The following is a 26,113-nucleotide window of genomic DNA, read 5'->3' as shown; positions in this document are numbered from 1 at the left end:
AATCAATCCTCCCATGTTTCCTTCATATGCTACCTCTATAGCTTTTCTTCTTCCTTCCTAATTACAACCCTTAAATAGAATTCGTGCCTCATATCGAATTTACCGAGTATCATAATTCCTCCAGGTGGTAAAGATACCTCGAGACAAGTGCTGGGCATAGAAGCCACAGGGCATAAATCTGCAAAGAAGTAAAAAGCTAACCTTTGCAAACAATGTGGCTTCTCTCTCACTTACCAACTTTACATTTCCCTGTATGGCCCCGGAAGATGACTGGTTAGCCAGAGACGGGTAAGATTCCTCAAGGGAGGAACAACCTAAGGCAGGCACAGTTGCAGGGGGGCCATCAGGTGAGAATTTGGGGATCAACAGAGGTGAGGCTCAGAACCTCACCCCCCCTGCTTTGAGAGAAATCTTCTGCATCCGTGGATGTCTTGCTGCCCTTGTCTAGCCTAGATTAATACTTAGTCCATAGGCACACACCTGATCATCTGATCATTTACATTTGCCTTCTTACAGCACTAAACTATGTTTTCTACCTTTATCTTGCATCTACCTACCACTTCAGCATTTTATTAAAAATAAAAATAATAATAATAAAGGGACAAATGTGGGATCCACATATAAATCAAGTACAAAAATCAAACGAATATTCATATTTGACCTGATTGTTTATAGGTCATAATGCATGATCAAAACCGAAAGTTTCTGTGATGAATGCCCTTGTACTGTTCACCATGTAAGAATTTATTCACTATGTAAGAATTCGTTCACCATGTAAGAACTTGTTCGTTATGCTTCAGAAGATTGGAGACTGACGAGAATTAGGCTTGAGATGGATTAATGATTGTACATTGAGCGTTGACCCCCCTATACTGAATTTTATTGTTGTTAACAACCATTTGATCAATAAATATGAGAGATGCCCACTCAAAAAAAAAAAATCACTAAAAAAAAAAAATGTACTAGTTCTATCTGGAAGGCTTATCATGATGTTTTCAAAAACAAAACAAAACAAAAAAAAACAAGGTTCATGCTGCAACCATTTGTCTGGTCTGTGCTAGAGTGGCTTGCTGCCCTCACTCAGTGCCTCCTGACGGATGGCACAAATCTGGGGATGGTGGCTGTTCAGGCCCAGAGCTCTGGAGCTCAGCCACAGACTTGAGCACGTACATCTAAGCAGGATGGCCTGGACCCTTCCCACCTGATAACAGCAAGAATGAGGACCACTATTTAAACAAATCAAGTTTTAATTTTATGCAACCCAATATTAAGTACTGGCTGATGGAAGGCAGCCGCGGTGTGTGCTGCATACGGTCATTACTGCAGTAGCAACTTTGAAACTGGCTCCTTTTGCAGCTATTGGCGCCACTGTCGATGCCCATCTAATCCAACTCCTCATCACCCAGCCTGAGGCCATGGTGGCGACTCCTCATTCTCTTGCCTCTTGAACTGCTCTTCACAGTCAAATTAATCTTCCCAGAATAATGCAGCTGTCAGGTTTTATCCCAGCCGAGCAGCTAGAGGCACACAATGCCTCCCGAGTTGGGTTCAGGCTGCTCCCCTGGCTGTACAATCAGTCCTCCCTGACTTCCTCCCTCCACACTTGCCTGCCTTCCTTCGACTCTTCCGTACATTATAATATACACACAGAAAAGTGCACATACCATAAGCGCACAGCAGCTCAGTGGGCTTTCCCAAATCTGAACAGGCTCCAGAGATTCCCTGTTGCTCCCTTCCAGGCACAGTCCACACCCCCTGTGGGTAACTGCCACCCACTCTCTAAGGGTGGACATCAATCTGGTCAGGTTTACCGTCTACTGGCAGGACTCAGAGGAAGGCTTGGCCTCGGGCCCCCAGGCCGCACAGGTTACAGCCACAGGTCTAATCTGCAATGACAGATCTGAGGTCCTGAGACTTCGTGTCTACCTCAGTAGGAATTGGCTCAGGAAATGCCAGCTGGAGGTGTCATATGACAGCTGGGAGGTGGCTGGGGTGGCGGGGGTAAGGGGAGGTGTCTGATAATGAGTGTACTTGACGAGGATATGAGGATGACAGCATTTGCAGCTTCGCCTGCCTCCCATTTACCAGCCTTCTCCTTAGTCATCTCTTCTGCTTCTCAACTGCATGCTGATGAGCAAAATCACAAAAGGCACCTGGGGCTGTGGCATTCAACCCATAGGGTCCCCAGTGAATGCCCAGGGCCCTGCGCATCCCAGGAGGAGAGCCCTGGGTGGGGGCGCCTCCGACGTGGCTCTAGCCTCAAGGACGTTCTTTCTATCTTCCAGGAGCAGCAGCGACACTGGATCTGTGATTCTTTTTAACAGCAATTCAACAGATGCTATTAGCTGCTGCCTGCTTGTAAAGTTGAGATTTTCTCACATATTTCTATTGAAAACAGAACATAAAAATAGTAAACTAAGTATGGAAGAAAAGTCAGGGGGGATTACTTACAATCCGTGGTCCTGTCCACATTCACTCCAATCTTTACACTATTACTATTGCAGTGTCCTTACCAGGAAATTACCTTTACATGGCCTCTTTTTGATTCAAACACAAGGCCCAAGTTTTACAAAAGATTCTCTTTGGAAAAGGATCATTTTAATGCAGAATCATACCATTCTGCCTTTCTTTTCTGACATGCATTCTCTTCATTCAGGGGAGTGGATAGCTGAGCTAAAACAAATGGCGAGATGCTGCCAGGATTCTTGCTCCTGCTCTGTCAGTTACAGTTTAAGTAACACATGAATATTGTCTTAACCTTGTTATGCCGCAGAATCTCCAGGAAAATGTGGGGGATGATACCCTCCCACACCCCTCGCAGGATGGTGCATTAACCCAGTAAACCTACCCGGAGCCCTTGGCTCACATGCACGAGGCCCCTGGCTAGAAAGCAGCAGAGCCGCGGTACAGCGGCCTGGGCAATGAACAGGAGAGGGCTCTGCTCAGGTGAGCGATGCCCCACCCAGGGAGGACCCAGGCCGGCCCTGGCTCTGCAGCCCTGCATGGGGCCCCTGGTCCCAGCTTTCTCTCCTCTGCTGTCTGCCCCTTCCACCCGGGCCTCCTCCCAGGCCCCCCACCCCTCCTTGGCCCTCCTTCACCAAAGCCTCACCCTGGCCTCCTGCCTGGAGCCCACCCTGGGCAGCACACGGCTCATGTCCATCCCTGGAGGGGCAGGTGGGTGCCTTAGGAATACAGGGCCTCCCTCCCTGGGGGGGAACGCCTCACCTCCCTCGAGGATGTGCAGAAAAGAGGTTTTCTGCTGAAAAAGGGAAAAAATTATTTCAGAGCCTCTGTTTAGAATTCCACACCTCTTTCCAGTTACACCGATTCAGTCGGTGACTGGAAATGTCTTGCAGGAAGCATGGCACTATGTCAGGCATGAGAGATGGAAGGAAAATGGGGCCTCTGTGGGGAGGGCCCCTGGGGGCAGAGGCCAGCTGCGGGAGAACGCAGGGTGTTCAGGGAGCTTCGAGGCCCCAGCATGGACGGCATCCGAGGGGAAGTCGCTGCCCTGGTCCAGTCCCTCTGCTAAGAGGCCGGCAAGCCCCCTGCCTCAGCCTCGGAAACCCCTGGGGGCCAGCACCCTGGCTCCACCTCCCAGGCCTGCAGCCACACTTCTGCATCTGTGCCCTGATTTGTCCGTTCACCATCTGTTCCCTCCTGAAACTCCCATGAAGGCACTTCTCCCACAGCTGCTAAAGCCTGTTTTGTTTTTTTTTTGAGTGGGCATCTCTCATATTTATTGATCAAATGGTTGTTAACAACAATAAAATTCTGTATAGGAGACTCAATGCTCAATGTACAATCATTAATCCATCTCAAGCCTAATTCTCGTCAGTCTCCAATCTTCTGAAGCATAACGAACAAGTTCTTACATGGTGAATGAATTCTTACATAGTGAACAGTACAAGGGCATTCATCACAGAAACTTTCAGTTTTGATCACGCATTATGAACTATTAAACAATCAGGTCAAATATGAATATTCATTTGATTTTTATACTTGATTTATATGTTGATCCCACATTTGTCCCTTTATTATTATTATTATTTTTATTTTTAATAAAATGCTGAAGTGGTAGGTAGATGCAAGATAAAGGTAGAAAACATAGTTTAGTGCTGTAAGAGGGCAAATGTAGATGATCAGATGATCAGGTGTGTGCCTATGGACTAAGTATTAATCCAAACTAGACAAGGGCAGCAAAACATCCACGGATGCAGAAGATTTCTCTCAAAATAGGGGGGGTTAGGTTCTGAGCCTCACCTCTGTTGATCCCCAATTTCTCACCTGATGGCCCCCCTGCAACTGTGCCTGCCTTAGGTTGTTCCTCCCTTGAGGAATCTTACCCGTCTCTGGCTAACCAGTCATCTTCCGGGGCCATACAGGGAAATGTAAAGTTGGTAAGTGAGAGAAAAGCAATATTGTTTGCAAAGGTTAGCTTTTTACTTCTTTGCAGATTTATGCCCTGTGGCTTCTATGCCCAGCACTTGTCTCGAGGTATCTTTACCACCTGGAGGAATTATGATACTCGGTAAATTTGATATGAGGCATGAATTCTATTTAAGGGTTGTAATTAGGAAGGAAGAAGGAAAGCTATAGAGGTAGCATATGGAAGAAAACATGGGAGGATTGATTATTTCTTTGACATATCTTCTTGTAGAATACCTTAAGTATGTATAGGTTTTAAACTACCAACTAATTTGTGCTCACATATTAACATAATAGGAATATGGTGACATAAACAAAGCAAATCTATAATTACCATCCATCTCCAGTGGAGCCAAGAAAACCATTTAGGCACCCTAGGCATTTGTGAAAATTTGTCTATGATATGATGGATATTGTCCAACTGTACTTGAACAGTCTGAGAGAAATCAGACAAATTAAAGCAACCCATTTCTGGGATCTGTTCACATCCCATATGTTCTTTTAACCGTAGATAGTCTATAGTCATAAGATTTTGGAGTGCTACAACTTGCACCCCTCCCAACTCCTGGTTGAGTTCCAACAGTACAGATCCGGTCAAATTCGTTGTCTCACTGTATGCACATGCCAGCCTAGACATCTCCCTCCTCATTCCAATGGCAAGTCCAGGAGACGGTGGGCTGGATGCAGCCACAACCGCAGCATCGTCCGGATCCCTGTGGAGGCTTTTTGATGATCATCCCCCGGCACAAGTCCTCCAGAGAGTGCTGATGCCGGAAGCTCCTCCTCATATCGTATCTTAGTTCATTTTCTGGGTATCCAAGCTAGGCCTTGATCTTCTGCATAGAAACAAACAGACCCTTTGCCCACACTTTGACATGCCCTCTATATCACTGTGCAGAACTCATTGGAGGTCAGCACACAGGAACTGCTTTTTTTTTTTAATTAAGAGAAAGGAATATTATCAGAAAAGAGTACCTCCATAGCTGATCATCTGACACCCTTTAAGTGATCAACATTAAGGATATTTAAAGCATGCGTTGATCTTTGATTTACCAATAGTTTTATCCTATCAAGGAGTAATCCCCCTTTACTTTCTTTCTTTCTTTCTTTTTTTTTAAATCTTTAATCTACACTTAAATGAAGAATACTATGTTTACTATGCTCTCCCCTATATCCCCCTAAAAACCATATTACGGTTACTGTCCATCAGCTTAGCAAAATGTTGTAGTATCACTACTTGTCCTCTCTGTGTTGTACAGCCCACCCTCCCCTTTCTCCCTCCCCCGCCATGCATGCTAATCTTAATATCCCCCTTCTTCTTCCCCCCCCTTATCCCTCCCTGCCCACCCATCCTCCCCAGTTCCTTTCCCTTTGGTACCTGTTAGTCCATTTTTGGGTTCTGTAATTCCACTGCTGTTTTGTTCCTTCAGTTTTTCCTTTGTTCCTACACTCCTCAGATGAGTGAAATCATTTGGTATTTCTCTTTATCTGCTTGGCTTATTTCACTGAGCATAATACTCTCCAGCTCCATCCATGTTGCTGCAAATGGTTGGATTTTTCCACTTCTTATGGCTGAGTAGTATTCCATTGTGTATATGTACCACATCTTCTTTATCCATTCATCTACAGATGGACATTTAGGTTGCTTCCAATTCTTGGCTATTGTAAATAGTGCTGCGATAAACATAGGGGTGCATCTGTCTTTCTCAAACTTGATTGCTGCGTTCTTAGGGTAAATTCCTAGGAGTGGAATTCCTGGGTCAAATGGTAGGTCTGTTTTGAGCATTTTGATGAACCTCCATACTGCTTTCCACAATGGTTGAACTAATTTACATTCCCACCAGCAGTGTAGGAGGGCTCCCCTTTCTCCACAGCCTCGCCAACATTTGTTGTTGTTTGTCTTTTGGATGGCAGCTATCCTTACTGGTGTGAGGTGATACCTCATTGTAGTTTTAATTTGCATTTCTCTGATAATTAGCGATGTGGAGCATCTTTTCATGTGTCTGTTGGCCATCTGTATTTCTTTTTTAGAGAACTGTCTGTTCAGTTCCTCTGCCCATTTTTTAATTGGGTTATTTGTTTTTTGTTTGTTGAGGCATGTGAGCTCTTTATATATTCTGGATGTCAAGCCTTTATCGGATCTGTCATTTTCAAATATATTCTCCCATACTGTAGGGTTCCTTTTTGTTCTATTGATGGTGTCTTTCACTGTACAGAAGCTTTTCAGCTTAATGTAGTCCCACTTGCTCATTTTTGCTGTTGTTTTCCTTGCCCGGGGAGATATGTTCAAGAATAGGTCACTCATGTTTATGGCTAAGAGGTTTTTGCCTATGTTTTTTTCCAAGAGTTTAATGGTTTCATGACTTACATTCAGGTCTTTGACCCATTTTGATTTTACTTTTGTATATGGGGTTAGACAATGGTCCAGTTTCATTCTCCTACAAGTAGCTGTCCAGTTTTGCCAGCACCATCTGTTGAAGAGACTGTCATTTTGCCATTGTATGTCCATGGCTCCTTTATCAAATATTAATTGACCATATATGTTTGGGTTAATTTCTGGAGTCTCTAATCTGTTCCACTGGTGTGTGGCTCTGTTCTTGTGCCAGTACCAAATTGTCTTGATTACTATGGCTTTGTAGTAGAGCTTGAAGTTGGGGAGTGAGATTGCCCCTACTTTATTCTTCTTTTTCAGGATTGCTTTGGCTATTCGGGGTCTTTGGTGTTTCCATATGAATTTTTGAATTATTCGTTCCAATTCATTGAAGAATGTTGCTGGTAATTTGATAGGGATTGCATCAAATCTGTATATTGCTTTGGGCAGGATGGCCATTTTGATGATATTAATTATTCCTAGCCATGAGCATGGGATGAGTTTCCATTTATTAGTGTCCCCTTTAATTTCTCTTAAGAGTGACTTGTAGTTTTCAGAGTATAAGTCTTTCACTTCTTTGGTTAGGTTTATTCCTAGGTATTTTATTCTTTTTGATGCAATGGTGAATGGAATTGTTTTCCTGATTTGTCTTTCTATTGATTCATTGTTAGTGTATAGGAAAGCTACAGATTTCTGTGTGTTAATTTTGTATCCTGCAACTTTGCTGTATTCTGATATCAGTTCTAGTAGTTTTGGAGTGGAGTCTTTAGGGTTTTTTATGTACAGTATCATATCATCTGCAAATAGTGACAGTTTAACTTCTCCTTTACCAATCTGGATTCCTTGTATTTCTTTGTTTTGTGTGATTGCCGTGGCTAGGACCTCCAGTACTATGTTAAATAACAGTGGGGAGAGTGGGCATCCCTGTCTGGTTCCCGATCTCAGAGGAAATGCTTTCAGCTTCCCGCTGTTCAGTATAATGCTGGCTGTGGGTTTATCATATATGGCCTTTATTATGTTGAGGTACTTGCCCTCTATTCCCATTTTGCTGAGAGTTTTTATCATGAATGGATGTTGAATTTTGTCAAATGCTTTTTCAGCATCTATGGAGATGATCATGTGGTTTTTGTCTTTCTTTTTGTTGATGTGGTGGATGATGTTGATGGATTTTCGAATGTTGTACCATCCTTGCATCCCTGGGATGAATCCCACTTGGTCATGGTGTATGATCCTTTTGATATACTGTTGAATTCTGTTTGCTAATATTTTATTGAGTATTTTTGCATCTACATTCATCAGGGATATTGGTCTGTAATTTTCTTTTTTGGTGGGGTCTTTGCCTGGTTTTGGTATTAGGGTGATGTTGGCTTCATAGAATGAGTTTGGGAGTATTCCCTCCTCTTGTATTTTTTGGAACACTTTAAGGAGAATGGGTATTATGTCTTCTCTGTGTGTCTGATAAAATTCCGAGGTAAATACGTCCGGCCCTGGGGTTTTGTTCTTGGGTAGTTTTTTGATTACCGTTTCAATTTCTTTGCTCGTAATTGGTTTGTTTAACTTTTGTGTTTCTTCCTTGGTCAGTCTTGGGAGGTTGTATTTTTCTAGGAAGTTGTCCATTTCTTCTAGGTTTTCCAGTTTGTTGGCATATAGGTTTTCATAGTAGTCTTTAATAATTCTTTGTATTTCTGTGGAGCCTGTCATGATTTTTCGATTCTCATTTCTGATTATGTTGATTTGTGTTGATTCTCTTTTTCTCTTAATAAGTTTGGCTAGAGGCTTATCTATTTTGTTTATTTTCTCAAAGAACCAGCTCTTGGTTTCGTTGATTTTTGCTATTGTTTTATTCTTCTCAATTTTGTTTATTTCTTCTCTGATCTTTATTATGTCCCTCCTTCTGCTGACTTTAGGCCTCATTTGTTCTTCTTTTTCCAGTTTTAATAATTGTGATGTTAGACTATTCATTTGGGATTGTTCTTCCTTCTTCAAGTGTGCCTGGATTGCTATATACTTTCCTCTTAAGACTGGTTTCGCTGCGTCCCACAGAAGTTGGTGCTTTGTGTTGTTGTTGTCATTTGTTTCTATATATTCCTTGATCTCTATTTTGATTTGTTCATTGATCCATTGATTATTTAGTAGCATGTTGTTAAGCCTCCATGTGTTTGTGAGCCTTTTTGTTTTCTTTGTAGAATTTATTTCTACTTTTATACCTTTGTGGTCTGAAAAATTGGTTGGTAGAATTTCAATATTTTGGACTTTACTGAGGCTCTTTTTGTGAGCTATTATGTGATCTATTCTGGAGAATGTTCCATGTGCACTTGAGAAGAATGTATATCCTGTTGTAAAGCCTGTTTTTGATTCCACAGCCCACGTAACCAGGGTGGCCTCCTGGCAGCCCTCTGCCACCTCTAGACCACTGGTCCCCTTGTTCTGCCAAACCTTTGCCCTTTGACATAGTGTCCATGTCACACACTTCCACCTTGTTTCCTCACCTCCCAGTCACTCCTCTGCATCCCCGGACCCCCAAATGCTGCCAGTCCTGGTGACTTTGACATTCCCAGGAAAGGCCATTTCAGTTCCCCAGCTTCTCCATTTCTTCACCTCCTGTGTCACACCATCTTCCCTCCTCTGCTTCAGCCACCACTGTCCCTCAGGCTCTCGGGTGTCAACACCATGCTCCCATGCCAGCCACTGCCATCCAGTCTAACTGAGCAAGGGTCCCGCCTGGGGAAGCCCACAGCCTCTCCAGGGTTCCTAGCTCACTGTCCATCCACAGCCTCACAAATGCCCACTGCCCCCGTGCCTTGGTCAATCCCATGCTCCACCAAGCCAGTAGCTTTTTACAAGTGCCAGAAATTCCTTTCTCTGTCACATGTCACTTGTCATAGGCAAGTATCTCTAGCAGCAATATTGGGGATGGATTAAACTAGGAAGGGATTGGAGGCAAAGCAGCTGGAAGAACAAAAATGATTCTGCAGCTATATAGATAGAAGACAAGTAGACAGACAGGATAGATAGATAGATGATAGATAGATAGATAGATAGATAGATAGATAGATAGATAGATAGATAGATAGATAGATGATAGAAGATATTCTTTTAAAAGGTAAACAGACTATCTGAATGTATGGTCACACTGTCATATAGTAATTACATTCTTCCCTAACAATTAATAATATTTGACTTGATTATATAGTCCAGCCCTGGATTTGACATGTTGAAATTATCGTAGTTTTTGAATGAGTGTCCTAGATTATCTCAGAATATGTTTCTTACCATAAGCTGGAAAACGTTTATAGTTTGTGGTCTGGGGGCTAACCAGGCCCGAAAGTATCTTTCCACAGTAATTGGAAAAAGCCTCCCATGTTCAGCTGCTTATTTTTAAACACAAGCAACCTCTCACTCCTTCCAAACCAGATTGCTTTCAACGGGGAGAAGTGCTCCTATTCGGGCATGTGCACCAGCCCTGGAGTCCACGGGCCATCCCTTCAAAGCATCTGGGCTGAAGAGGTGCCTGGAAAAAGTGATTACTTTAAAACTTCAAAAATAGTCATAGAGATTTTAAAGCTGTATTTAAAAACAAGCAATCAATGACTAATTCTACCCAAAGTACCTGGAGAAGAAAGAGGCCAAACACCAAGGAGGTCAACAGGAGAGAAAGGATTGAACCGAGCAGATGCCGAGAAGCGCGTCTCTAGCAGAGGACCCCAAAGGGCTGTTTCATTCACATGTTTATTCATCTCAAAAGCCAAACCCTTCAAGGGCAGCCAACGCACCGCACGGTGTGCCTGGTTTTCTGCCGGTGGGGCAGGAGGGGCCGCGGCCACGGAAGCGGAGCTCACCGCCGACTGGAGGAACCCCCCAGACGCCCTTCCTCGCGGACTCTGCCCAGTGAGTCCTCGCTGCCACCTGCTGAGCACCCTTAGCCCGGTGGGAGCCAGAGAAAATGCTCAAAAGAGAAAAAAAAATGGAGCTCTTATGAAAGACAGCTGAATAAATCAGTCTCCACTTTAGCTGTAGAGACAGAGAGCATCGTATTCATCCCTGGGTAGATGAAGGACAAGGGAGGTTCATCCCGAAGAAAACACGCAGGAAAAGGAGGGACCGGAACAGCCCTCACAGGGGAGACCCATGGGCCTCGAGGGCCAGGACTGCTCCCGGCGGGCGTTGGGCGGCCGCCGGTGGCAGAAGCCACCCACCCTCCCGGGTGCCAGCGGCGTGAGTTCGAGGCCGGCCCGGCCTCCTCCGAGTGCCCTGCGCCCTCCCCTCCGCGGAGACCGGGATGTGGGCGTCCACCGTGGGAAGGAGGGGCACCACCCTGGACAGTCGGGGCTGCGGGCCCGGGCGCACCAGCAGCGGAGCTGAGACCCTCACCTTCCGCGGGGGAGCCGGGGCCCCTGGAAAGGAGGCCAGGAGGGGTGTCCCCCCACGCAGATGGGCATCAGAGGAAGCCGGAAAGTTGCCGCGGCATCTGCAAGCGGGCACGGGTGGGCCTGGTACACGGGGCTTGGCGGTGGCAGCTTGTCCCAGCGTGTGGAGCTGATGGAAACCCCTGGGCCGTGGGAGCTCCAGGCGCAGTCGCGGCCAGGAAAAGGCCCCATGAAACAATATGAAAAAATATGGCCATGTACGTTCCCCTGTTGAAGATTTACGGTAGAATGCTATTAGCATTTTAACGTATTAGCACATTAAAGGCTCTGACAAGTCCTGCAGTAAAGAAACGGGACTATTTGATCTTTAACTTGCTTGACTATAGAGGCTTTAAAACACATGTGTTTATTAAAATTCCACTAAACACAACAGCTAAATACCTAACAAGGCATATAATGCCCCAAAGAATCACGCCTGCCTGCCTCAAACCTTTGTTTAGTACTCCAAGCCAAGTCACCTGGGGCTCATCTCTGCTCCCTCTGTGCCCAGTCTGCACACAACAGCCAGTCCCGCAAACTACGTGTCTCACAGTTCCTTTGTGTGTGTTTTGCTCATTGGGAACATAAACACACTCTGCTCGCAAATGCACTCCCTCCTCTTTGGCGAATTCCTATTCATCTTTCAAGATTTGCGTGAGGATCCCCCAGGAAAACATAATCAGAATATTTTGTAACCTTGAGTGGGGCCATCTATTCAGAAAAATAACTCACCTGTACATAGCAATATCTATTCTGTAAACTGCTTCCTTATGTATTATCTCATTTAGTCCTTGCTTCTTCTTCTGCAGGGAGACAAAATTATTACTTGCATTTTATAGGTGAGAAATGAGGCTCAGAAAGACCAAGTGCCTAGTCCAAGATCACCCCAACTGGAAGAGGCAGAGGAAGGGCATTCTCACTTCAAAGCTGAGGCCTATCCTCCCTGTGGGAGCGTGAGTCCTTAGCAGCAGAAGACTCGAAGCATCTGAGAAGTTTGTTCTCAAACAAATCATCTAACTATTCTCCCGCCCCTCATCTCCTCTAACACACACTTCTGCCCCGCCTGCCCCGTGCATGGGCCCCTGGTGACTGAGGACAGAGCCCATGGGGGAAGAAAATCCATTCGTGTGCCATGTAAGCGCCTCTTTCCTCAGCTGTTCTGAACTTTCTGCTTGGCAGGATTTTTTTTAAAGGGTGTTAACAGTTTTTTTCCTATTACTAAAGGCAAAACCAATAAAAAGCACAGTCATTTGTGTACACATGCTGGCACACTTTTTTTTGAAGCAAATATTTGTAATAACAAGAAACTATAAAGAATGAAACTTGCCTTAAAAATTTATTTTGCATCGTTTGCCATATTTTAAAAGTCATTTTAGTAAAAAACGACTACAGGAAAATTCTCCAACTACAGTTGCAAACACTGAGCCCAATAAATCTGTGCTGTTGTAGGACTTTATCTTCATGAGCCACCCCATGCCCTTGACTTGTGTGCCATTTGCTTGGTGATGCTGGTAAGGCTTCTCCCCAGCCTGCCTATGTCTCATTCTTTCCTCCTGCCACCGGGTCCCCATCTCAGGTGCTGACCTGGGCAGTCTATAACGAGGCAGCCTGGAAAAGGACTTGCACCGACGATTGGGGATATGTGGGCATGCTCCTCCCAGAGTAAGTAGTGTTTTGAAGGAAGGCCCACCTGCACCCCTAAAACAGTATTAACCCAGAAACTAATCTGTAAGCATCTGTGTCACTCTGATGAGCATCTTTTAGGCCAAGCAGGCCTTCCTGGCATCTTTCAAATTGCATCCTATGGAAGGACCTTCTCCTCTCCCACACATAAGGCATCCTGACTACCAGGGGATGGGAGTGATGCTAAGTTGAAAAAGAGGTCCTAATACAATTATGTGATAAATTCCACATAATAGCTATTTTTCGTTATTTAAACATATGTGTAGACCTAATGAAAGCATTCTGATTTCCAACAGTTGTACTATTAATGTCACTTTCTGTTCTCTACCCACTCCCCCTCTTCTACTTGGTGTGGCCTTTCAGGATGACTAAGGCCCTGCTAATTGCACAATTTCCCACTGACAGGCCCAGAACGGGAGAAGCACTGCCGCTCCTGTGGCAGAGCTGAGCTGGATCCTGCCCTTTTGGTGCCCCCTGCCCCAACATGGACGCTGGGTTCTCTAGCAGAAAGGTCGCTCTGTGGCAGCGTCTCCATGTGCTGCCCAAGCCACAGAGAATAGCACTGAAGCCTGGCAGACACACCAGTGGGGAGGCTGCAGCCACCTCAGAGCCCCTGCTCACACTTCAGACAGGGTGCCCGTGGGCACTGTGAGGGCTGGTGGGGCACAACCTGTGAGTCTGTGGCCACATCATCAGCCCTCTTCCTTCGTGCCCGGCAGAGTGAGGTAGCTTTTGCCAGATCCCCAAGAAAGGTTTGTGGGGCTGAGGGACTGAAATGATATGCTGATGACTCAAAGTAGCCTCCTGCCCCAAAACCTTAGGAGACCCCTTCACTCGGCTTGCAGGGCCCTACGCAGGCCTGCCTTTGTTTCCACTGTAAACACCCATGCTCTGCATGTGCTCCGTCCTCTGAGCCATGTGCTGGGCCCTGAACTGGCTGTGTTTCCCGTTTCTGGGCCTTTCCTCTGGCTTCCCCAGCCTTGATTGCAAGACTCCTTGGGCTTTACGTGTTGAAATGCTGACCCACAAGGCCCTCCTCAAATGGCCCTTGTTCCTGAGCATTCCCTGACAGCTCCAGAGAATTGGCCTCTCGGAAATCATTCAGTATGTATCACATTCTGTTTTACATGAAAGCTGCTTGTTTGCCTGTTCTTCCCATTAGATTACAAACTTATTAGAGGCATGAATGTGTCCATTTATATGCCATTTTTTCATTTAACAAATACCCTCTGAACATCTACTGTGTGCTAAACTCTGTGCTAGGGACTAGGTATAGTGTGGAGAACAAAACCCCATGATGCCTGCCCTGGTGCTGGGGGAAGCAGACTTCAAACAATTAAGGAAGCTCAATTAATTAGCTAGACACTGTAATGACGTGCTGTGATGTGTGCTCTAAACGCTGCCATTATAGAGACTCATCCGTAAGTAAGTAAATGTTTGCTAAATGGCCCTCCTTCCCCTATTCTCACCTCCAGGTGACCTAAAGTTTATGATGTATCTTACTTGGCAGTTGGCCAAACCCTAAGTGTTCTCTTCTACACAGGCTTTCTCAGTTTTTGCAATATGAGGACTTTCCAAATCTTTAAGTTGTAGTTCTTTTTTGCTTAAAAATTCCATCTGTAAACCATTTCTCTCTTCTCAACACTTTACTGTAAGAAGTCAGAAGGAACCAAGCCCCTCCTTCAACATTTCGTTTAGAAATCTTCCCAGCCAACTATCCAGTCTCATCACTGACAAGTGCTACCTTCCATAAAACACTAGGACAGAAACACAGTTCAGCCAAGTTCTTTGCCCCTTTATAAGGAAGATTGCCTTTTCTCGCTGTCCTTATTTTCACCTACAACCTCTTCAGATGGCCTTTGCTGTCTGCATTTCTCCCAACATTCTGTGCACAATTACTGCTATATCATCCACAATGGAAACTTTCTCTCCAGCCCACCTTTCCTTTCTGAGCTCTCGTCAGGATTGCTTGGGAAAATCCCTCTGTGATGCACTCAGCTTCACCCAGTGCACCTAAAGCTCTTCAGCCTGACCTACGACCCAGTTTCAAAGCTGCCTCCACATTTTTAGATAGTTGTTATTACAGCCTTCCCATTTCATACTATCAGTTTCCATGTGGGTCAGCTTGGGGGCTATCACAAAATAACATAAACTCAGTGGCTTACCAACAATAGGAACTTATTGTTCACAGTTCTGCAGGCTGGGAAATACACCATCCAGGTGCCGATTCAGTGTGTGGTGAGAGTCCTGGCTGCACACTGATGGCTTCCTGCCACATCCTCACATGGCAGATGGGGAGCAATGCCCTCTGGCCTCTCTTCACAAGGACACGAATCCCGCCAAACGGGCTCCATCCTTATGACCTGGCAACTGCCCAGAGGCCCCACCTCCCAAAGCCATAGCGATGGGACCAGGTTCCAGCATGTGAATCCTGGGAGAACTCAGGCTTTCAGGCAGGCCTCTACCTGCTCTTCGCACATATCCATTGTTCCATCAACTTGTCTAGCCTGAAAAGAAGGCGCCAGGTTCAGACGCTCCTCTCCAGTCCCAGCATCACGACCCCTCGTCCTGAAGCACCTCTTGCGGAGGGCAGCAGAGGCCCAGAAGTCCTAAAACTAAGACAGGGATCCATTTTGGACAAATATCAATCCCAAATGTTATCTGGCCTTCTTAGGTTCTAGATTTTTCTCTTCCTGCTGCTTAAGGGATCAAATCATGCCTCTCTTGGACTAGAAATTGTGTTTGACACTGATCCAGGTGACTGGTTCTTGATTTCTGTATCATCATTCTTGCAGCAATTAGGGACTAGAGCAAAAGATTCTCCTCCCCAAGAAAGACTGGGGTCCCATTTTCTCTTTGAAGCCTTTATGCAGGGCATTCCTAAAGGACAGTATTACTGCAGGGTATGTGCGGGTGTCCAGTCAGTACATGTTCAGTAATTGCCTTTATTAAGGCCTGAGGACCCTCCTTTGCTTCTATTTAAATAGTGCCCCATTGTGCAACTCAGTATCAGACACACAGCTTTTCAAACTTGCTGCTGAATTAGTCATTCTTTGATAGTGTTTCAGATAATTTTGTTGTCTGGTGCATGAAAAAGTTTACCCATGTGTAGTTCCGGTCTGAGTTTACAACTTAGGCAAGTTTCACTTATTGGACAAAGAGTTTCAACGCTAAAATAAGTTGAATGGCTTTTGAGACTGATTCAGGAGTTAGAAAAGAGGAGATATCTTAAACCCTTCAAAAACTTCTTTCTTTATTTCCTTTTTCTTTCTTACTTTCACCACAGGGAATGAACGACATGTGATTGGCATCAGAGTAAATGTTATTGGCAGAAAGTTTGAGAAAGGGAAGGATTACTAATGGCTAGAGTGTCTGCAAGGATGAAAGGAGGCTGGTAGAAGCCAGGTGGGCCCCCAGGAGGTGGTGCTGCCTAGCTGGGGAAGAGCCAGAGCAAGGGTCTGAGGCAGGCCCTGCATGGCGGGCCCGGGACGGGCGACACGGGAGCGGGGTGACGAGTCTGGAAAAGCAGGGAGGGTCCACGCAAACCCTGCCTGGACGGGTGGTCTTCACACAGGTCACGGGCATGGCAGACCTGGGGTCCCAGCACACTGCTTTGGAATTGGCTGATGGGGAGGAGGAAGCCCCCGGGGGGCCCTAGGGAGGCCCTGAGCGGCTCTGGAATGGGCGGTGGCCCTTCAGGCGTAGACTTAACGACAGAACGGCTCCTCCTGTCAGCCACCTCAGGCCAGCAGCGCCCATTTACTTCAAAAGCAGCCAGGCTGTACAATCAGATGCCAGGATAGGCACACAGCAGCCTAAAATGCAAAGAATCGTTCAAAACACACCCATGCGTGTACGGGTCAGGGAGGCAGCCAGTAAAGGGAGAAAAGGCTCTAATGAGAATACTTCCCAAGTGTCCCCATCTGGCTCTTCCATAAATAATCATCGAAAGGGGAATATCTGACATGGTGTCCTTTCCTGAAGAAATGAGCCGGGCTTGCTTTTGGGGGAGAGGCAAGCAGTGGTCACGGGGCAGTGAGTCTGAAGAAAGCCACAGGTGGGGGAGCTAAGCGGCCATGTGCCCCCATGTGGGAGAGAGTGCAAGAAAATAACCCCTCCAAGGCTCAAGCCTTCATTAATAAAATAGAAGATAAGTTGGTCCCTAGCTATTTGCACTGGGGAGCGTCAGGAAGGAGCACGGACTTGGGAGCCTGAACGACCTGGTCGACATGCACCAGATTGCTACAGCGCCTCGGGAAGATGGTTTCACTTCTGCAGACTTCAAGGTCCCTGTCCCCAAGACAGAGATCCTAATGTTGACCTTGCTCTGAGGAGCAGAGTGAATACATACACAAAGTGCCCACGGCAGGGTCAGGCGTACAGCAGACGTCCAGTAAACAGTAGTTCTCATCAGCAGTACCATCTAGTCCACTGCCAGGCAAATCTTGTGATAATGGAAGAAACTGAGCTACAACTGTGAAGGTGTATTTCTAACCAGCACCAGAACGTTCTGGAAAACCTTGAAGCCTTACATGACATGGCAAGGATGGGGTGCTCAGTGCTATGGCGAGGCTCTCACTGCCCTAGCTCACGTGCTTCAGTTCAGTCCCCGCATCTGTGTCCCTGACACGCCCTGTTCTAGCCTCTTCGTGCCTCCCTGACTATTCAGGATTCATTTCTGCCGAGCTCACCTCACCCCCACCTCTGCCTTACTGTCATTCTTTCTGGGCTCAAGGATGCGTTTTCGAAACGCAGGAGAGGGCTATAGTTACTCTCCCCTTTTCTTTCTGTCAGACTGTGAGTGACCAACAGGTCACAACGGAATGGGGCACAGTGACTCCAAACGGCCCCCAGTTTAACTGCCAAGGACAGACTGCAGCGGACTCCACCTTCTGAGAAGATGCACGGTGTCGAGCGGCAGGCTGCCACTCCCTCAGCTTAAAACTCTGAACGAAGTATTTCCAGGAACACTTGCACTCTGGAATCACCATTGGTAGGAGAATTATTTTTCTTCAACTCAGACAACAGATCTTGATAAGGTATCATTTTGTGACATCTCAAAGCATTTAAGCCCTTAAAAACACTAGGGAAACAACTTTAGGGAGAATAAAGCCCCCTGGTTAGGAAAGGGGACACACATGGGAATCCAGGCTTTGGAGATGGGAGGTGCAAACAAGCTGGCGAGCTGTGTGGATGAGGCCACTGGCCACGGCAAGGACAGGAAAGAACCACGCCTGGATGCAAGCCTCTGTCCTGCCCCCCAAACCACGTTGCATTAGGCAGGTAACTTCATCTTCCCAGTCTCTTTTCCTGCACTTGTAGAATGGGGACCATGCTGCCCATGTCATAAGGCCGTCATAGGGTGACGTGAGAGACGTGAGTGCTCTGACACCCCTCCCCAGGACCCTCTCTCCTTGCCCCCTTAAGATGCTAGAATGTTTCACTCTTCTCTAGAAGTGATGGGAAGAAATCACTAGAAGATAGAGATTATAGCTTGAATTGTGTGGTTTGCATTCACACCAGATGAATCTTGAAGGTCAGAGGTGGTGGAGAAATATGAAGTCAAGGTAGAATCCTTCCAGACAAAGAAATCTTGAGTCTTCAGAGAAATCAGAGACAATGATTTATTTAGTTTAGAGTTATTATAAATGGTTTTATTTTAACAGCTCTTCCTGACTTAAAGACAATATATACTCATTTTGTGTTTACAAAATGTTCTCACACAGATTATCCTATTTGGCCTTCAAAACAATTCTGTAGGGTAGGAAGAGCAGACATTTATTTCTCCCAGGTTTAGAGACTTGCTGTGAGTCACACCTCATAAACGATCATTCTAGGACTCAAACAGATGTCTCCAGACCCCAAACTCTCTTGACTTTTCCCACATCCCAATTAATTCCTCAGCTCCTACGTGCTTACCCATCAGATAGAGAGCATAAAAACATGCACGCAATTGTCCATGTAGGTTAAAAAAAGAAAAATAGATACATCTCATGTGACAGCTCGAGTGGTTCCATTGGGCCAGCCAGTTTTCTCTAGGCCTCAACTGTGTGTGGCTATAAATTCTAAGGGTTGCTAACATTTATTGAGAAACCATTGTGTGCCACATATGATGTTAAGTAAGCCCTTTACATGCACTTTTCCTTAATCCTCTCAACAATATATGAAGTAGGTATTGTTACCTCATCTTGGAAGAAAGGATACATTATCAGTGAGGTTAAGTAACTTACTCAAGATCACACAGCCACACAGCAGACACAGAGAAATGTCAGTCTGGCCCCAGAGCACAGGCTCTCTATCACTGGCTGTTTACATCACTGTAGAAACCCCCATGTCTCTGGCACTTACCTGTTATTTTCATACAGAACTCCAGCCCCTTAAAAGTGTGTCCCAAACACTTACGGGTGTCCTAAGAAGGCATATGACATCATGTGTCCTCCAAATAGGTCCCCTCTGTCCACCATTTCTTCACTTCCTTTTCCAGCCCACGTAACTAAGAAATGAAATATTTGATTGCAATCACCTCTGGGTAGGTTTTCAAACCGAAAGCTGGAGGACAGAGTGTCCTGGACCCACCCCACCCCCACCATCAGTGCATTGTTTTGTTTGGAGCTGAGGTGAAATTAGCCACCCAGTCGCCCTGTAAAGCCCCTGCCTGTCTCGGGCAGTTGTGGTAAAAAGGCATCGGGTGATGGTTCATGCCCAGAGCTCATGCTCCTCAGGTGCCAAATGGAGGACACGCTGCTGGCTCGCAGGACTGTGTCATGGCCCGAATAATGTCAGGCACCTTGTGTAATGCTTGGCAGCACTAGCACTAGAAGCTACAAAAAATAGTTGCTTCTCGTCCATAGCTCCTTGCCTTATTAGCCGTCAATCAGTTAATTAGTTAACTGGTTGGTTAACTAGTATTTGTTGAGTGATTACAGTGTTCAAGCAAATATTTTCATAGGAGAGTGAGAAATTACATAATTACCTAAAAAAGGCTGGATGACACTCACACAAGAGTTTGGTTGAAAATTAGTGTCATCAGATGAACATATCACTATTTCAAGGGGTGCCTCTAAGAGTTGGACATGATATTGTTCTGCTCAGGTTTTCTCTGTAGTGGTGCTTGTTATGAAGGGATTGTGGTGGCCTGTGGACACATTTCTGAGGAAATGCAGACCGTCATTTGCCTGCTGCTGGAAATGTGGGCAGAGCTGCGTAAGCGTGGTGAACGGGCTGTGTGAAGAGGTTTAAACAGGCCCGCACACCCATCTGAGATCTCCAAGATGCGCCCTGGCTGGGGGGTCAGCCAGGGCCGCTGCGGACCTGGGAGACAGCCTGAGTTCTGCACAGAGCAGCCAGCTTTCTCAGCCACCTGCTCAGTTTGTCTCCAGGAACAGGATGAGTGCCTGCTTCCTGTTCAATCAAGTAGGAACTGAGAAAGAGACAACCTTTCCCAACGCGTCCGCTCCCTCCCTAGGAGCGAGTTAAGTGGACTCAGAAGGTTCCCCAACAGCAACATGCGGTAGCCCTCAGCATGCCGGCGCCTCAGGAGCTTATGGGATGGCTGCTGTACTCACATGTTAAGCAGGTACAAGTATTTAAAAAAAAAAACAACTTTCCATTTGATTGTTACCGGAATATTTTTTCTTATTTCATCTCTCTCTCTCTTTTCCTTATTTTCTCTTTTTCACCCTTTTGTCTTTATTTTGTTTATTTGTGTGTGTGGTGTCAAGTATTTTGTGTGTGTGTCTGTGGGACTTCCTCTGGGGAACTCCTGAATAGCCACAGAATTTAAAGTGGAAATTCCTCAGAGCCCTGAGGCTGTTTACAGCCCTGTGCTCCTAGTGCCAGCAAGCGGATTAAAGGGGTGCTTTGACGTGTATCAGGGGCTTCATCTGTAAATCCCACAGTGTCTCCAGGCCAGACACCAAATAGCTGGTGTGCATAATACAGATTGACGATTTAACAATGAAGTGAATAATTTTGTTATTTTCATTTCAGATGTGTAGAGGGAGACAGTGAAGACGGAGAGTGGACACACCAACGTGAGAGGGGCCACTTCGTGACCATCCCCTCCCAGTGCTCAGTCCCCAACGGCTCTGCACCGTCTGTCTGTTTCTATGAGTCTGTGACGTGAGTGCAGAGTCCCGTCCCATGGCCAGGATCCCGCTGCTCCCTGCTCCCTGGAGACCCCCTCACCCCCGTGCTGGCGGTGTGTCCTTGGCTTCCTCCAGCTGCCGGTGGGTCCAGGGGCCTGGTCAGCTCTGCACGCAGCTGCTACTGGCGTTCGCCTCCCTGGGCACTCAGGTCTGAAACTCGACCCCGGCGAGGACCAGCCCTACCTCCCTGGAGGAAACGGCTGAACAGCCCAGCAACAGCAGATGAAACTTCCTTCCCCCTCATCCAGCTGCAGGCCCCCCCAGCCCGAGGACTCTCCTCCCTGTCTCCAGCTGCCCCAGCCCGGACAGCAGCCCCAGGGAGCCTGGGGGAGGAACGCGTCTTCCCACATCCCAGGACTGGCTTCTTGGCAGGCCCGGACCTCGGGCACGCACAGCACTTGGCTGCCCGTCCTCTGCGCCTGCTGAAGGGCAGCCGTGGGACGCAGCCAGCTGCTTGCAGTCGCCCCGCTGCGCAGGACACGGAGGGGGAGGACAACCCCTGGGGTGTGGATGTGAGGAGGGGTGGCATGTGCAGGCCTTCCTTGGCCCCTGCCTGCAGGAAACCTGCAGGGCTCCCGCCCCTGCCACGCGGGCTGCCTAGCCCAGCTCCCGTCATGAGTGATGGCGCGAGCTGCGAGCTCTGGCCTCTCCTTGCTGCCCCCCAGGGCCTGTGGGGTGCCGACCCTCTGTCTTGGGATGCCTTGGGCTGCTTGATGCCACAGGCCATCCAAGCTCACCCTGACTGTGATGACAGGGCTGTGCTGCTGGGAGGTGGTGTCACCTGCCACATGCTCCCAGAGAACTGCGGGGAGGACACAGGTACCATGGCGCAGCCCAGGAGGGCGCGGCTCTACCGATGCCACCCGCCCATTCAGACCAGCAAGAGCTCCCTGGCCCCGCCTGCCACCCTGCCTCTCAAGGTAAGAAAGTGTGTGTGGCTGAATCCCCCGCCAGGCGGGAGAATGGGGTGGGTGCAGCTGTGCCCAGTGGGGCCCCATTCCTCTTGCTCAGGTTTCCCTGCCACCTTTCCCCAGGCCTGGCTCCTTCCTCTGTGCTCGGCCACTGTCCCAGCCACTAGCAGCCTTTTGTTTGGAAGAAGAGCATGAATATCTGTTTGCCAAGCCCCCTACCAAAGCCAAGAGAGGCCAGGCCAGGTGGCATGCCTACTTGCTGCAGAGACCCAAGGGAAGGGGTGAGGAGGCACCTTATGGCCCTGCAAAGTGCTGCCGCTCTGCTGGAGTTTTCATAGCCCACGTATTCTCGTGTCCTCACAGCAACCCTGAGAAATAGAACTTCGTAGCCCCAGTTTCAGATGAGAGTGAAGTGGCTATGCATAAACCCTCCTTCCAGAGGACAAGGGAAATGCAAAACCTGTTTTCCAGAGTGAGCACTGGGGACTCTGGGGAGGCTCCCGTGAGCTTGTGGAGTTTCCAGAACTGGAGGGCAGCCATCTCCTTACACACTTGACCTTCTGGGACTCCCGTCCACCTCCTAGCCCTCCTCCAAGTGGCCTCAGAGCCCTGGGCATCAGCCTGCTGGCCTCATTTCCCATCAGGAAGAGAGGTTGCCCCGGGGTCTCCAGGTCTCTCCGGGCTCTGCGCCTGCTCCTGGCCACCCCTGCTCCTTGTCATTAGCATCCTACTCTCTGTGTCCTGACTCAGCCTCCTCATTGTGCGTGCCTGAGCCAGCCTGCCCTCTTCCCCCAGCTCTGGCGGACATGGTAAAAGGATGCTTTCTTGCTGCCTTTTCCAACAGCAGGGGCATCTTCCTATTCTGCATGTGTGTTCGTGACAGTGCTGAAGGTGAGGATGAGGGTGCGTGAGACAGAGGAGGGGGCACTCTTGCATGTGTGGGTCAGCATGGAGGGGACTCTTGAGGAAGTCCCAGGGGAAACGGGTGGAATTCACATGGGAAGGGGGCCTTCCGTGGCTCAGATGTGGTGCTGCTCATCTGGATTCTGTGGCTGTCCCCCACACACCCTCCACACCACCCTCCCTCCCTTTCTCCTTTCAACAGGGTGCCTGGGCAGCCGGAGTGAGGAACCAGGGAGAAGGGGAGCCCCAGTGCTCCTGGGAGGGGGACTCTTGGGAGAAGAGGGATGCTAGCACGCTTCTTTGAGAAACAGTTTACATTCCACCGTTGTTCTTGTATCATCATTTCCTGTGGGGCTTAGGAGGAGCGACTCGCCGGTGCGTCAGGGCTCAGCCTCTGCGTCAGGGCTCAGCCTCTGCATGGGGCTCACACAGTGGTTGTTTGTGTACTTCAATGCTGCTCTGATGTCTTGGAAACTTCATGTTTCCCTGTGTCCCCTCCCACCTTCTGGGACAAGCCAAAGCTTCAGCGCTGTCCCCATTTCCCTGGGGGTAGGCCCTCTGGGAGTTGGTCCATGTGGGTAGATTTCTACCTTGTCTGCCTCATTGAGCCACTTTTGCTAATGAGCCAGCAGGCATCTGCCGCATCTGAAGTACGGATCACAGGGTTTCTGGCTCGAAACTTAGAAACCCCAGGTTCATGTCCTAACCTTGAGCAAACCACCAGAGCTCCCAGTTTCCATCCAGAGAACACTTGATGACATGCCCTGGCTCATAGTTGCCATGGAGATTTGTACACTGAAGTGCTGTCCTGTGAAAGGGACCCGCAGTAGTAGCCCTGCCTTCAGGGGACAGAAGGAGAGCGACAACATCAGGGGACACTGGGTAGGACCAGGGAAGCCATGGAGCCAGAGCCATGGAGCCGAGGTGGGGTGGGGTGGGGCCCGAGGGCCTGGCAGGGAAGCAGGGCTGCACAACCTCATTCTTGACCCTGCTGACCAGGCGCCCGTGGCCCCTGCACCAGGAGCAGGAGCTGGAAAATCTGTGCCCTCAGGTCACAGGCCCTTTAACCGCCTCAGCTGTTAGTAACCCGCCGGCCCTGCCCGGTCCTGGGTATTAAAGGAGCAAGATCAGCAGACAGGTCCCCATCTGCCCCACCCTGAGCGGACTAAGTATCCTTGGGCCTGAGTAGTGCATGAGAATCCCCTGGTTCTCTCCCAGCAAAGTGGCCAAAGGCTGGTTAAAAGTCTCTCCTTGCCAGCTGTGAGTGGTGACGTCCTTGGTTGGCCTTAGTGGGGCCTTTGACTGGATATACTCAGATAAACATGTGATCGGTTATATTTATTAAAGTGAAGCGTTCTTACATGGAAGCAAAATCCATTCCTGCATTTCCCAAAGATTTGAGGCCCTCGTATGAACTTTCCAAGCAGGAGAGTCTGGATCTCAAGCACCAAGCTCTCCCTTGTGGTGCTCCCAGTGGCTGCGCTCACTCTCTCGTAGGGACACGAATGGGCTCCAAGGGGGACTGCTGGCCTCCATCTTGCAAGTGCCACGAGTGAGTGTGGTGACCCATGTCAGTCGCTCGTAGTTCACGCTGTGACTTGGCTTTAGCAGACATCCTGACGCTCTGCTGCCTGCAGAGGGCTTCCCAGGACCTCGGGGCTCCATGAGGATATGCATGACTATCCCCACTTCACAGATGAGGAAGCAGATGCTTGACAACAGTCAGTTGCTGCTCGGGATCAAGATGAGGAGACGGGGGCTCAGGGTGGCACTCCAATTTTTCACACTGAGGCCAGGGCCCCCGCCCTCTTCTCTCTCCATCTCCCGAGAGGGTGAGACATCCTTGGGAGGCACTCGGCCACTCCTGGGATGGTGAGTCTAGACTTCCCCCTTACTCTCTCTGGTGGAGCCCCCTTACTCTCTCTGGTAGGAGAAGGCCTCAGGGATGTCGGGCCTCAGGATCCTGCCGTGTGTCAACAGGCACCGCCCTCTAGAAGGACCTGGAAGACACGGGCTCCAGCTCTGGGCCGTGCCAGCTGCAGGCCACAGCAGCCCTGTGGTGAGTCCCTCGGTGTGAACCAGATGTTCCATGGTCTGGCCAGAGCCTGCCTGCCCAGTTTCCGGGGCCCCACATCCTGCCGGCTCTGTGGGAACGTGGGGGACTGTCCACATGTGACTCAGGCTTGGGACTAAAGATAAGAAGCCCCCCACAAAGACAGAAAACAGACACAACTCAAAAAGACAGGAAAAAAAGCTTTTCCACAATCATTTTGGGAAATCTCCAAATATTTTTTTAAACTAGGTCTTTGTGCTTTGAACTAACATGGCTTTTGGTATATAAATGAAATCAGAAAATGAGCAGTGACTATATTTCAAGAATTTCTCCCCAAAGCCCCTTTTCACAAACCCCACCAAATTTTTAGTTGTAGCTTTGAATTTCCCAGAAGGCCCACCTCTCTATTTCGGTCTTCCCTGTCCTCTCCCTCTCACCTCAAAAGCAGTCACTTGTGGAGTTTTCCTCACCAGAGCACAGAGGAAAAGTGGGAACGGTCAAGACAGCAGGCGTGGTGTGCAGGAGGTGCCGGGGCCGGACTCCTGATGGTGGGCTCATTCCCTACAGGCAGGCCCGGCTAACCCACTAGACAAAATGGTTTTAACTTTCTGCGTCTTGGATGGTTTTGCCGTAAAATAAAACCAGTGTCTGAAATATGTCTGTAAATACGTGAAATTTTTGATAGACAGTTTTCATAGAAAGGTCACGGGCACTGCAGTTCAAGGAGGAAAGTGAAGCCATGGTCCCAGGAGCCAACTAGCTAAGCAGCCCCCCGCACCTCACGGGACAAGCTAGGGTACCTCAGTGTTCTTGGAGGCCTCCCAGTTCCGACGTCCTGTGATAAGTAAGGATCTCTGAATCCAGAGAGAAATGAAATCATCTCACGGAGTAGAAGTATTAAAACAATTAAATTTCATCTACCTCAGCTTGTTTCTAAAAGTAACCCTTTTGTCAAATGACTTCACTACAGGGAAGCATGCCCTTCTCAGGGGGATCTGGTGGGGAGCAAGAACAGTTATATTCATGAAGAGCACAGTGCCCGGCACAGAGCAGGTGCCTAACAATTAGTTGAATGAATGCATGAACCTCTGAAAGGCTGGAGCTTTCAGTGATGTGGAAGAGTCAGTACTGACACAAATCCCCACCACAGAATTTTAAGGGCCAGAACTGCAAGCCATCTACCCCTAGTGATTGCAATTTCCTTCTCTGAC

At 48.0% G+C, this 26,113-nt stretch overlaps 1 protein-coding gene across 23 annotated transcripts; it reads left to right on the top strand.

Annotated features, from left to right (window-relative positions):
- Nucleotides 1-19,971: 19,971 nt before the first annotated feature.
- On the top strand, nucleotides 19,972-25,568 carry LOC108407386 (uncharacterized). Of its 23 annotated transcripts, none has more exons than XR_012123739.1 (9): nucleotides 19,977-20,464; nucleotides 20,878-21,009; nucleotides 21,111-21,183; nucleotides 21,284-21,955; nucleotides 22,697-22,837; nucleotides 23,052-23,224; nucleotides 24,461-24,721; nucleotides 24,830-24,908; nucleotides 25,376-25,435. XR_012123739.1 is itself a non-coding variant. In XM_073218779.1 (6 exons), exons 1-6 carry the CDS (start codon nucleotides 20,454-20,456, stop codon nucleotides 25,481-25,483), a joined length of 1,125 nt encoding a protein of 374 aa, XP_073074880.1. In that variant the 5' UTR covers nucleotides 19,972-20,453; the 3' UTR covers nucleotides 25,484-25,568. The 23 variants fall into 23 exon arrangements, 4 of the variants coding, with proteins under 4 accessions (XP_073074880.1, XP_073074879.1, XP_073074878.1 ...); XR_012123738.1 differs by having other exon boundaries at nucleotides 25,351-25,409; XR_012123737.1 differs by having other exon boundaries at nucleotides 25,348-25,406.
- Nucleotides 25,569-26,113: the final 545 nt, after the last annotated feature.

The sequence above is a fragment of the Manis javanica genome, chromosome 12, assembly GCF_040802235.1.
Source record: "Manis javanica isolate MJ-LG chromosome 12, MJ_LKY, whole genome shotgun sequence".
Lineage (NCBI taxonomy): Eukaryota > Metazoa > Chordata > Mammalia > Pholidota > Manidae > Manis > Manis javanica.
This window is presented reverse-complemented; position numbering and strand designations above follow the sequence as displayed.